Source organism: Pagrus pagrus, assembly GCF_965226575.1.
Source record: "Pagrus pagrus genome assembly, chromosome: 1".
Classification (NCBI taxonomy): Eukaryota; Metazoa; Chordata; class Actinopteri; order Spariformes; family Sparidae; genus Pagrus; species Pagrus pagrus.
The window spans coordinates 19105621-19118834 of NC_140185.1; the positions used below are offsets into that span (position 1 = coordinate 19105621).

Here is a 13214-nt window from a genome sequence, read left to right on the forward strand (position 1 = left end):
TTCTCCGTGAGATAACTCCTCTCACTGTGCCCTGCAGTTTGCAGGCTCATGCAATATACATCAGGTGGTAGAAAAAGGCTAATAATTGCCTGACTTCTTTATTAAAACAACAATAGTTAGTTTGGCTGCAGCCTGAATTCTGTTACTTATAGCATTAAACCGAACTTACTGTTACCCTCTATAACCACATGGTGTCGTCAAATCAACCACTGAAATCTTTGAAATTGTTACTTTAAAGATTTAAAATGTGAGCCCACATAGGTTTATCAGTTGCTGTACTTCAGTACAATTTTGAGGTAGGCCTACTTGAATATACCCATTATCTACTTTACTTCCACTCCACTACATTTTGGCAAAGTAGCAAATATTGTACTTTTTACATCACTTTACTTAATATAGTACATCTTATTTAATATGTATAACTTTAGTTACTATTTTGCAGATTACATGTTGTATCAGAGCCAAAGCAGCACATTTTGAAATGAATTTACATTGGCAATCAGATTTAATAAAAAAATGTTTTAAAAACACTGATTCTGAAATCCCGAAGCCAGAAATATGTTAAATATTTGATACAATAAATCAGCCAGGTGGGTTATTAGTGGACCCAATGCATACAGTATATATAGATGTAGATGTAAATGTTAAATGTAAATGTAAATATACAGTTTACTGAAGGATGGAGGATAAAGGTCAGGGAGGGAGACAGTCAGCTTGGCACCATGTGCCAGCCACAGCTGGTTATCCGGGAATCCCAGTTGTCTTGATGGAAGTTTATAAAGCTTCCCGGGGGAAGTGGTCACTGCAGAGGGGAGTGTTAGTAGTGATCTTCAGCTCCCCATCAATGTAGCACAGGACAAAATTAACCCACCTCTTCCTCAACTCCTCATCCTTTGGAAATTTAGATAAAGTGGTCGAACTGTTCTGCAAATTCTGGCATCCAGCAAAGATGCATTTGTGAGACGTAGACGTAGCTAAGGAAAAGATGGCAGGAGAAGATGGTGTAATAACTTGATCAAGCGGGAGAACTGAAGATGCTGATGATGCTTCTCATTTTGCAGTGTATGCTGGGTATTGGCTCCAGCCGTCATTGAGCCCTGAGCTAAGGCGAACAGTTTCTAACATTTATAATGTATTTTGAAACAAACCTCTGAATTCATACATTTATTGCCAGAAAAAGACTTTTGATTCTGAAATATGTTTAATATCAAATACTTTGAGACTCCCACCTTTTACCAAAATGCCACTTTAACATGAAGTCTTTACTTTTACTTCTTACAACACTAACTATATGAAAGAAGTGCTGCAAAGGCTATATTTGGACATTGACAGCGGCCAGTATGGTTTGACACTATGCCATCCAATCTTTTATTGTTCATACAAAATGATTTAAGGGTTAGGAAAATCCTCATGCTTCATAAACTCAATAAATAATTTACAACTGTATTTCACAACATGATATTTAACATCAGTTTTATGATGAGTCGAAGGGAATTTTCATATATGTCTTAGTCATGGTGATTTCTGATTGTAGCAGATTATAATCTGCACTCTGCTGCTCTTAATTTTCTGTGAATTAATTAGCTCCACCAGAGATAACTATCTGAAACTGCAGCTCCTTGAGACAAAAGAGAGAAAAAAAACCAACTTCTTAATTCAGTTGAGAAATCCTTTAGGTGGATTTAGACGGTTCCTCTGATATCTGCCTTTATGTTGTGTTTTGCCTTTCTGCCTTTGCCTTGGAAAGCATATCACAGCTGTGTGCATGGAAATAAAATCAATCTCAAAGATCTGAGGGTTGTGAGTGTGAAGTTTGTTCTATATAATTTTGTGTGAGGAAACATCACTGCATCTGCTTCCTCTGTGTAGTCCATGTCAACAAAACTCGAGGTTTAAATGAATTATAAATATGAAAGATGTTGCCAGGACTTTGAACACACACACAAGAGCGCAGTCGCTTCCAGATAGAAATACGTTCATTTTCTGTGCAGTTCTGCTGTCGTTTGTGTTGCTTTAGTCTTGTCACAGAAGCTCTGCGTAATCTTTTAAACCACTTTGTCATTAGTTCAGATCCCCCAAAATGAGGGGATTACAGCCTCGGCTCCTTAAATGCAGAATATACAGGATTTTAAAGAAAATCCACTCCAACCCATCCATCGGATAACGATTTCAGATGTATTGATCCATACTGAAATAAAAATCGTGATAAAACATCGTGCTTGGGATGTAGTGGAGGATTTACATTTGTGGATTTAATTCAATGTTCAGAAGCAGGTGACCTGATCTCATTAAAGTCTTTGTGCCCTTTGGGTTCGTTTAAGGTGATCACTGAGTCACAGCTTTCATTCATCTTTCGATTCGTCACCACATCAGTGTTTCCCCCCCGTCGGGACAGACCGCATTACTAATCAAATCTGTACTCTCCTGTCCCGAACTTCCTCACATGGTTACATAACTGAAAACAAGTTTTGAATAGGTCTCATCAAATTGCCTTTGAATTTAATTGTTTTGGTTTTATTCTTAAAACACAGTTAATGTAAACTGACTTTATAAAACAATATCCAGACATCTGTTGCAGGAAAAGCCATGCAGCCACAGAAAAATATCAATTCAATTAGTATCAAACGAAACTATCTTGCAATAAATGTGGTACAAGTAACATTTAACATATATTTACATGTATGTATATACTTTATACCATCGCCTGACTGATCATCAGCCTGGCCGATTATCAAATCCAATATTCAGCATTTTTCTGTCTGAATCATGGTATTTTTTTTCTTCTTTGTTTTAAACGTTTTTCTGCTTTTAAGTCAGATTGCTGATGAAATAAGTTACTTTAAAAATGTGCTTCTGTGGCTCTGACGCAGCATGTAATCTGCAAAGTAACTAGTTACTAAAGTAATCAAATGAATGTAATGGAGAAAAAGTATATTTGCCTCCAAACTGAAGTGGAGTGGAAGTATGAAACAGCAGAAAATGGAAATAGATAATAACATAATCAAAATCAAAACTTGAGTATAATTAGTAAAAAGAAGAACTGATGATTTTTTTTAATGTGATTTTTATAGATGTTGTGATCTTCTTTTAGGCTTTCGGTGTTGAGAAGAAGAAGACGAAGAAGAAGAAGAAGAAGAAGAAAAAGAAGAAGAAGAAGAAGAAGAAGAGGGAGGGGGGTGAAACTGTGCCAACCAGCCCCGCTCTCCCCTACGCATGAGCCTGTTGTATGGGCGGACCGGTCAGTCAGCTGATCACTAAAATACTCCACACAGTCTCTGTCTTCCAGACATGGATTTCGTCACACGACTGATTTTCTAGCCAATTACGCACAATGTGGAAATGTTCATACAAGTGCAGGAGGGAGACTCTTAAGTTGGAGGGACCTCACTCAGGAATGAGTCCTCTGCGCACACCTGGAGACATGCAGAGGCACCGCGTTTTATCCGGTCTGCTCTCAGTTTTATGATACCGAGCCGCTGTGGACCTGCGTTTGATTCCTGTGATGGGGAGAATCATCACATGGAGCCGCGGTGCCGTGATCCTGCTGGCCATCATTTGCTCATGTCGTGCCGTCACCCTGGAGTCCATCCACTGGAGCATCTCCAACACAAAGTAAGTGGATCAGTGAGCCTCACACTCAAGAGGTGGATCCAACTTTCTGCTTCTTGTGACCTAATTAATAAAGTTGATCAGAGGAGATGCAGCCATGTGGCAGCAAATCATGACAGTATTTGAAATCTAGAGCTAAATTAATTAATTAATTAATTGATTAGTGGATGGTAAGAACATTGTTTGCCAACTATTGATGACTAATGGATCATTTCAGTCATTTTTTCAAGCACATTTTCTGGTTCCAGCTTCTTTAATGTGAGGATTTTCTGCCTTTCTTTGTCATTTATGTGAGTAAATGAAGAGTCTTTGTGTTTTGGACTATTTGTTGGACAAAAGAAGCGATGTGAAGATGTCACTTTGGGCTCTGGGAGGCTTTTTTTTTTTACATTGTATAGACTGAACAATTAATCAATTGATGTGATAATAATCTGCACATTAATCACAATGTAAAAAATGTCAACTATCATTGATAATAATCAACATCATTGATTAATCTGCTGATGATTTTCTGATTAGTCAATTTTTTGACCTATACAGTTTTAGATATTTGTGAAATTCGTCCATCACAAGCTCTTGTCTTCATGTTGCGTATTGTGTTTGCCAGTCGCCCACAGCCAAACAAACAACAACAAAGAGGCAGAGCGCCTGATACAAATTTGTAAATTGTTGTGCTGAGATGAGAACAAAAGCAGCAAATTGCCAATCTAAAAGTCCGACAGTTCAAGGAAAAAAGAAGTACGTAACCAAAACTGTTACTAATGAAATGTTACACAGTGCATCTTTAATTAAGACGAAGAAAAGCAGCTAATCCTCACAACAGAAGCTGAACTGAGGAGATTTCTGCTCAGAAAATTGACCCAAAGGATTAATCAGTTATTGAAATAGTTGCATTTGATTATCCAGCTAGTTGTCTGAGCTTTAAAGTTAATTATCTTAGGTTTTTGGGCTGTTACTCAAACAAAACAAAAGCAATTTAAAGACGTCACCTTGAGCCTTTTATGCGCTATTTTCACATTTCTAATTCCTGGGATAATGAATAAAGGAGGTCTAGGAGCATTCAAAAGAAGGAAATGACACACTTTATCTTGTCTCACACACAGGTTTAGTCCAGGTCTGGGTCTGGTCCTGTACCCTCAGATTGGGGACAAGATGGACATTGTGTGTCCCCGGGCAGACGCCTCCTCAGGGGGGAGGGAGGAGTTCTACAGAATCTACCTGGTCTCTCGGAGTCAGATGGAGAGCTGCACCATCGACAAGACGGACACGCCCCTGCTGAACTGTGACAAACCTCACCAGGACGTAAAGTTCACGTTCAAGTTCCAGGAGTTCAGCCCCAACCTGTGGGGTCTGGAGTTCCTCAAGGGGAAGGACTATTATATCACCTGTGAGTGTGTCAGCTCACAGCTCGTGTTCACCGTGTGCCTCTCGGTGTCGTAAGGGCTTGTTCAACACTTAAAAATCAGTAGAGCAAGCTGCTGGTTCCTACAGGTGGAACAGCGTTTTGAATCAGTGCTAGCAACTGTTTTCTTTTTTTTTTTAATTTCCCCTCCTGGGAGGACGAGGGAGCCGTCGTCCTCGGCTCTCTCTCACTTTGTCAGTTTGCGTGAGAATCAAAAAATGTGGCCTCGTTATTGGGTTGAACCAACATCTTAGTGGCAAGTGATGCATGAGATAGAGAGCAAGTCCGACCGTGGAGCCTCATCCACCTCCCCGCACTCTGACAGCACACTTCGCTCTGGCAGCCCAGTGTGATTTCAAGGGCTTACATGCCCCAAATCACACAAGGCTTTTACAGCATCAGGCAGATTTGATGGGAGCTTTCATGGCAACGAGGCTTGTGGCCTGTGAGATGTTGTTATCTGACCTAAATGCTGCTAACAAGTCTAAGTGTGTGTGTGTGTGTGTGGGAGTGACAGGGGTGAACAAGAGTTCTTCCTTTGCGTTTGTGTGGGCTTACGTGTATGTGTGTTATAGCGATTGATAAATCAGTTTCATATAAAACTAAGAGCAACATTGTGTAACTTTTTTCTACCTTAAAATAACAGCTTCAAAATAGTTTTTGATGGTACAGCATCTTGTAATAGGCCCCCATCACTTGTTTCTGCACTGTGTAACTTCAGTGAGAGGGTCAGATCACAGCGCTACACACAACATACACATTTTCAACAAACAACATTGTTATGATGTTATGAGTTTTGTTTGTAGTTAGCACCTACATTACGTCTGACAAATTGTTACAGACCTGGGATTTGTATTTACGACGGTGGTTTTGCACTCAGAAACTGAGCCAATTTCTACATAATGTTGCTTTAACTCATTTTGTTCACTTCCCGTTTTTGCATGTAAAACTGAAACAACCAGTTAATTCAACAACAACTTCAATCGGAAACTTTTGACAATATATTATGTCCATGATTATGTTTTCATTGGTTTAAGCATCGTTGTGCGTTCGTTACCTCAGAATGAGCCTTTTACACACACAGATGGAGCGGGTCGTCTTCCTTTGACTCCTCCATGTTGCGCTGTCATGTTTCTACAGCAGCCCAAACACTGAATCTAGAGAAGGTTGCCTGTTGCATTTTAAGCAGCCAGCGTAGAGGAGGGTGAGCCATCAGCAAACCGACTGCTAGAGTCCTTTACGCCGCTCCTTTAATAGTTTAAGTCATTTATTGTTGAAAAATGTTTAAAACAATTCTCTGGTCCCAGCTTCTTAAAGGAACAGTTCACCTAAAAATGAAATGTTTGGTGAACTTTTGTATTCTGAAAAACATTTTGAGTTGCAACCCGGGCTGCACCAGATGATTCATTGTTTTGACTATAAAATGTAACAAAACTGGGGAAAATCACAAGTTCACAGAGCCCAGCGTGACGTCTTCATATTCCTATTTTTATCCGATCAACAGTCCAGATATTTGCTTGACTATCACATAAGTCAAGCAAAGTCAGCAAATCATCATATTTAAAGGAACAGTTCACTCAAAAATGAAAATTCAGTCATTATCTACTCACCCCCATGTCGATATAAAGTTAGGTGAAGTTTTATAGTCCGCTAAACATTTCTGGAGCTTCACAGCAAAACAGACTTGCAGCATTCTCCTAAACAACTGAAGTAATACGAGGACTTGTAAAATGTAAAAGGTCCATACAACTGGTGTAATCCTAAAACAAGTCCCCATCTCCTTCAGCTGTTTAGGAGAATGCTGCAACTCTGTTTTGCTGTTCATATGACTTTCCTTTGGCATCAGGAGGAGTAGATGATGATGACTGAATTGTCATTTTTGGTTGCCTTATGTGGTTGTAAAGCAAATCTTTAGATTTTGGACTTCTGATTGGCATCTTCCCCTGTTTTCTTTCATTTTACAGACAAAACGATTAATGACTTTTCATTTGGTTGCATCTTCTGTGGTTTTATATGTGTGATTATCTATACGTTAAGTATGTAACATTATAGTGTGTTTTGTGTTTGTTTGCCCTTTTCTTGCCTCCGTGATGCAACATTCAGCAACTGGGCAAAGAAACCGTAATGCACTGCTGGATCGTCTTGTTTTATGATGATCGCGTGAAATAAAAACTGAAAACGTTCAAACAATTATACTTTAATGTTTGCCCCCCTCTCTCTCTGTGTATCAGCAACCTCTGCAGGCTCGCTGCACGGTCTGGATAATACTAATGGAGGGGTGTGTAGAAGCAAATCCATGAAGCTGGTGCTGAGAGTCGGCCAGAGTGAGTACTTTGTGTTTGTGTGCCAGAGCTGAACGTGTGAATGAGAGAGAGAGAGGTATTAGACAAACAATCCCAGTGCAGCAATCACAGCAATTGTTAATAATTCTGTTTTGAATTTTGGTGACGCACCAGTACCACCTCCTCTTTGGATTTACTAAGTGGTCAGATAATCTCGATCATCTATTCAGTTTTTTTGAAGAGAGATTGCCGTCGTGAATTATCTCAAATCCCTAATTCAAACCGCTGGCAGCTTAAGGCCATCAGCATTAACTTGCATGCGATCATTCGGACAGGCTGCAGTCAATAATCTTTTTTTCCTGTATTAACATCAGAATAGCCAATGGTTGTTCATTTATCATTTCGTGCTGAACACACACAAACAAAGCAGATTCTGACCATTTTCACTGCCTTCACTTTAAATGTCCACGACTCTATAATGCAATACTCGTACAGAAACACTTACAACTATCAATACAAAAAGATGAAGGTGATATTTGTCGTTATTTTTAACCTTATATATGAGGAAACAAACATTTAAAGTGTGCTCGCTTCAGCACGTTTTGTATGTTGGTGTGCGGAGCTGCACAGTATTGGATAAATTAAACAGACGCCGTGTTTGTGTGTGTGTTGCTCAAAACTTTAAAAGCTAGAAAAGTTAAGAGTAATTTTTTGACCTCAGAAATGTGAAGTATTATTCATATAAATTATTCAAAGGTTTGAGTTGGAGATGAAAAATATTGTGTGCTTCTAAACTGATCATAACTGAAAGTTGGAGGCTGTTTTTCCTGCTGTGTTTACAAACACTGCTGATGTAAACAAACCTTTAATCAGCAACGGGAGACATTAATAACGCAGATTTGGTCGCAATCTCATGTTAATCTCTTCATATATTAAAAGTCCTGTCAATCAAACTGGGCGATGTTTGCACTTTCCGGCCTTGTGTTTTACATTTCGGAAGCTTCACTCTGTTTAGATTTGGATTTTAAACATTTATTTATTTGTGCATTGAAGCTAAATGTGGTGCGAAATTCACTCAACGCCAACGGTGAATGAATGCGCTGAAACAGAACAAGCAAACACATTTTTTTTAAAAATGCTCAGCAAATCAGTTAATACATTGAAATGAGATTAAAAGAAATCCATAGTTCACATGAAGGCCATAAAACATGCAACCGATTTCTTGGTTATAATTGGTTTCGTAAGTGCTCAGTGTCCTTCGCAGACAGAAGATAACATTATTCTACGGTTTTCATGAATCACTGCAGTTATTATTATTGTGGAGTGCCTTCTTTGTTTGCAGGCCTCAATACTTTCCTTCAAACTTCCATCTTAGCCTACGTAAAGAGGCACTCCAGCTCTTTATTGTTGTAGAGCTGAAGGGCGTACAAGAGATTTAAAAGCAGTGGTGTATTCACACACTTTGCTGTGCAGTGTGAAAAAACTCCCAATACAATTAAATGTCCTTCATGAAATACCCTACTCAAGTATTATCAGCAAAATATAATACAGTCAAATATAAGTACGACTAGTTGTTTAAATGATTATAGTCCAAAGAGCCACTGGATAGATCTGAAGGGTTGTGAGATTATTATTGGGAGGTTAAAAAAGAAAAGAAATAAAAAATGAAGTCCTGCTACACTAATTTATTTTCATGTTTTTGGAGTTTGGATAAAATGTTTGCTTTGTTTTGTGAAATATAAAAGGATTTTACCTCTTTGGGCCTTGGGTGGTTATATAAATAAAACTATCTGAGAAGTTGAAAGGTGAAATGTCTGACCTGCTGACATCTCATAGACCAGTAATTACCAAAGTGTGGGCCGTGGCCCCTTTGTGGGCCTTGAAGGTACTGCAGCCGGGCCACAGAAGTAAATGAAAAGTTTTTAATGTTCAATTTAGTTATTCTGTTTGAAATTACAAAAAATATTCATGATTAAATATTTACATTTAAACAATAATCACAACTGATAAAACTATGTGTTATTCTTTCTTTGTTTGGCCTATTTTTGTCCAGTGTTGTGTTGAAGTGTGTTTCCCAATAATATATGTGCAACCTGCTGACCTGAGCCAGCGGCCAATGGCATTGCAGCAAACACAGTTCCAACAGGAAGGCAACGACATGTATATTATATCGCGTCAATGATGGGAACAGAGTTGTGATTAAAAGAAGATGATTGTTGTACCTAGGTATAATGACAATACAGAAATCTTAAATCTTTAAAGTTTGCAGATTTTCTGATTTTAAATTGAGCTGCATCATTCTTAGGTTTGGGAAATGGTGTTGTAGACAAATTAAATGTGAAATGTGCTTTTTTTGTAACGAATCACAAAGCAACAGAAGTGGAAACAGCTGGTCTAATCTTTAATCCTGTGTTGCATGTATAAGCTTATCATTATTGTTCTTTACGTAAAATTTAATTGTGAAAGGTAAAGAGTCATGGTTAAATAAATGTAGTAGAGTGTAAGTATATACATAGTAGCATAAAATGGAAATACAAAATTATACTTAACTACAATTTTCCTCACTTTTCCCATAATGCAATTATTCTGTTAGACTCTCCTGGCCTTTAAATGTATTAGTGCCCAAAGGTCATGCTCCCTGTTTTTTAATGCAGGGCTTCTGTTTAATGTTAGTTTAACCTTTATTCGTTGAACCAGTAACTCTCTTGAGATATCTATAAGAGACACCTGGCCAGAGTCAGATACAATAGGTTTTGCATACTTACATAAGGTTTTAGAGACAAACCTGAATTGGATGCATTCAGTTATGAGTGTGCACGCAGAGAAATGAAAGCATTAGTGATAGTTTTTCCAGTCAAGCATAAAACAGAGTCATAATCGTCACTCGGAACAGAAGTTTTTGTGGTCTAATTAGGTCAGAAAATGGTTTCTCTTCCTCTCTGTGTGATGTTTTTCTAATTTTTTTGAATGAATGTCGAGTGAGTAAAAAAAAAAAAAACCCGATTCTTGCTTTGATTCTGATTCACTAATGATTCACAGACATCATTATAGTTACAGAAGGACCATTTTAACATGATATAAACCCACCTTAACAGAGATGACAAAAACACCACATGCAGTGGAAATGAGGAGATGTGAGGTATGGTGCTAATAGCCATATAATGTCATTTCATGTCAACTGTGCTGCTTTTTATTTCAGGTGCTTCAGATCCACCTTCAACTCTCCAGGAGTCCCCCACCAGATTTCCACCTAAACGACCCAAGACCAAGGACGCCTCAGAGAAAGAAAAGGATACAAAAAGCAAAACAGGTATGAAGACAAAGTGGATTTATTGCCTGGGGAATTTGTGCAGACTATATAATGACTTTATTGCTTGAATGAGTATTTGCAGCAGCAGGATGGTGTATGTGGGATAAACCAGAGTTTGGATCAGTGGCTGTCAGTGATTTAAAGTCTATGTTATTTGAGGTAAAGAGCCACAAACATGCAGAAACACTAGCATACTGTAGTCCTTTACAGGCGGATATATGTTTGAACTTAAGCTCCCAGAAAGGGAAAGATCTTCACCTACTTCTGTATCCAATACGCATTCTATGAATCTGCATTCAGAGTTTTTCAGTATACATTTTACACAGGTTTTACATATATGGCGACAAAATAAAGTATGCTCAAACCAGACAGCATGCAGACTAAATACAATACATGTTTGAGTGAGCTGCTGATGGACACTATTCTCAAACAATGCAATGCACAGAGCAAGGTCAAAATCTAGATGGTAACCACACGTTTTCAAAACCCTCAGAAGATTTGTACGTGTTGTATTTCTTATTATGCAAGTTGTAAAAAATAGTTATGTATTTAATGTGACAATGCTGGGGTTAACATCTGGTTAGGTTTAGACACAGAAACACTTGGAACAAATGTTATAGTGATCTCTCTCACGAGATCTTTCCTGGGGTTGGGATGTCGGCAGTGGTGAAACAGCCTAAAAAAAATCTTGGAAAACAATAAGTATTCAATCTTGGCAAAAAGATTTCATTTTCTGTTAATTGATTTGATTGACAGTCAGCATCACACATTACATAATATCCTTTCAGTTTAAAATATGTATATAAACGTGTTTACTGTCTAACAGTAAATGTCTATATTCTACTGTATATAATATGAATGAACAAGTGCAAAACACGCTGTTCGGCACAGATAATCAGGTAATGTGAGGGCTTTACAGATCCAGTCTAATGCCTACTGAACTGCTCACAGACTCACTGGGCCCGCCCCGATAAAATCAAACACATTTGATATTTGTGAGTTTAAATCTGGATGATTACATCGGTACTTTCCGAGCCAGACCACAACAACTGATAACAAAGTACGGAGCCGCTGACGGTGCTGTCGAGGCTAACGTTAGCTAGCTTGCTACTGTTGACAGAAATTTAAAATCTCACCTCTTGTTTTGGCTGAAGACTCGTTTAACCCTCTGCTTTTGTTTTTTCCCACTGCACCGCAGTCACTCGAGAAAATTGCCACTCCACGCTTACCTCCATTTTGTTTACATCTGCTTCCCCATGAGATCATGTGAGCGGCAGCTTCACTCTGCAGAGCCATGAAGCCAGAGCGCCGAAGCCACGCCGGCGCGGCTGCACAGAGCGGTGGTCGCTGTTTATTCTAAATTTATTATCATTGAATGTGTCGCCTGTTTACTTGCAGCGCTTCGACTCTGCACTTCCTTGGTTCCTCAGTACCTAACCTGTGAAGTGTGAAGTAGATCAGATGAATGGTTCTCGGGATATGTGAACAACAGACAGACAGAGTTTCTGTGCTTATAGATAATAGATTTGGGACACAGTGCCTCTACTCAAACCTTCCCTCAGTGCCACAGAAAGGCACAATGCTGTCTAACAGTGCAACACTAAAGATGAGAACATATTCTGACGGATCAGCTCCACCAGGGCATAAACTGAGTGTTTTTTTAAATCTCTGTGTCGCCTGTCCTGGTTTACTCTTTCATCTCACTTTCTCTGTCCTTTTCTCTGTCTGTCCTCTGTTTCTCATGACAGACACAGACTCAGAAACGGGACAAACAACCCCCAGTGGCAGCGGTGGCCCTCAGCAAGGACTGTTGATTTGGGTTGTCTCTGGCTCTGTGATCTTTCTTCTGGTCATCATAATTCTGCTGGCCTTGCTGTGGAGGCACCGTCGCCGTCGCTGTGTCCCAGATAACCAGCAGTCAGCCTCAGTGTCCCTCAACACTTTGGCTGCGCCGAAGCGGGACAGCATCAGCAGCGACAACAACGGCTCGGACCGCAGCGATGTTGTCTTTCCTCTGCGGCCTTCTGAAAGCATGATCTGCCGTCATTATGAGCGTGTGAGCGAATACGGACCCCCTGTGTACATAGTTCAGGAGATAATGCCCCAGAGTCCCACCAACGTCTACTACAAAGTCTAATGTTTGCTGCTCGAGGTCCAGAAGATAGACTGTTGGGGACACACTCAGGCCACAGTCGATGACTAAACACTTGCATTTCTTTATGTTTAAAGTTTGTAGTGTGTGTGAAGGAAAGTCACATGTCGGCTGATCTGAGAGGTGCTGCACCGGCCAGATATTGACGTTACCCCTGTGTTAAATTGAATCAAGTGCACAAAGTGCTGTTGAACCTTTTTGTCTTCTTGACACATTGAAGAGACAATCAGAGAGGAAGGTGTTTGTATTGTTATACTCAGCTTCTTGTAAGCGTGTGGCAAATGCCAGAGATGGATTCTAACTACTTTTACTCGAGTACTGTTCTTCAGAAGATTTTTTCATGACACATTAAACCTTCGCTACATTTACACACACAAAAACTACAAAGAAGTTCAAAGATGTGATGTCTTGTACAAAGTGTAACCATTTTAAATTTGAGGTCAATTTTTTAAATAATGC

At 39.2% G+C, this 13214-nt stretch overlaps 1 protein-coding gene across 1 annotated transcript; it reads left to right on the forward strand.

Annotated features, from left to right (window-relative positions):
• The first annotated feature begins 3496 nt into the window (after positions 1-3496).
• LOC311273110 (ephrin-B2a-like) lies at positions 3497-12802 on the forward strand. Its single transcript, XM_084380002.1, has 5 exons — positions 3497-3612; positions 4713-4996; positions 7243-7335; positions 10493-10603; positions 12352-12802. Exons 1-5 carry the CDS (start codon positions 3503-3505, stop codon positions 12738-12740), a joined length of 987 nt encoding a protein of 328 aa, XP_084236128.1. The 5' UTR covers positions 3497-3502; the 3' UTR covers positions 12741-12802.
• Positions 12803-13214: the final 412 nt, after the last annotated feature.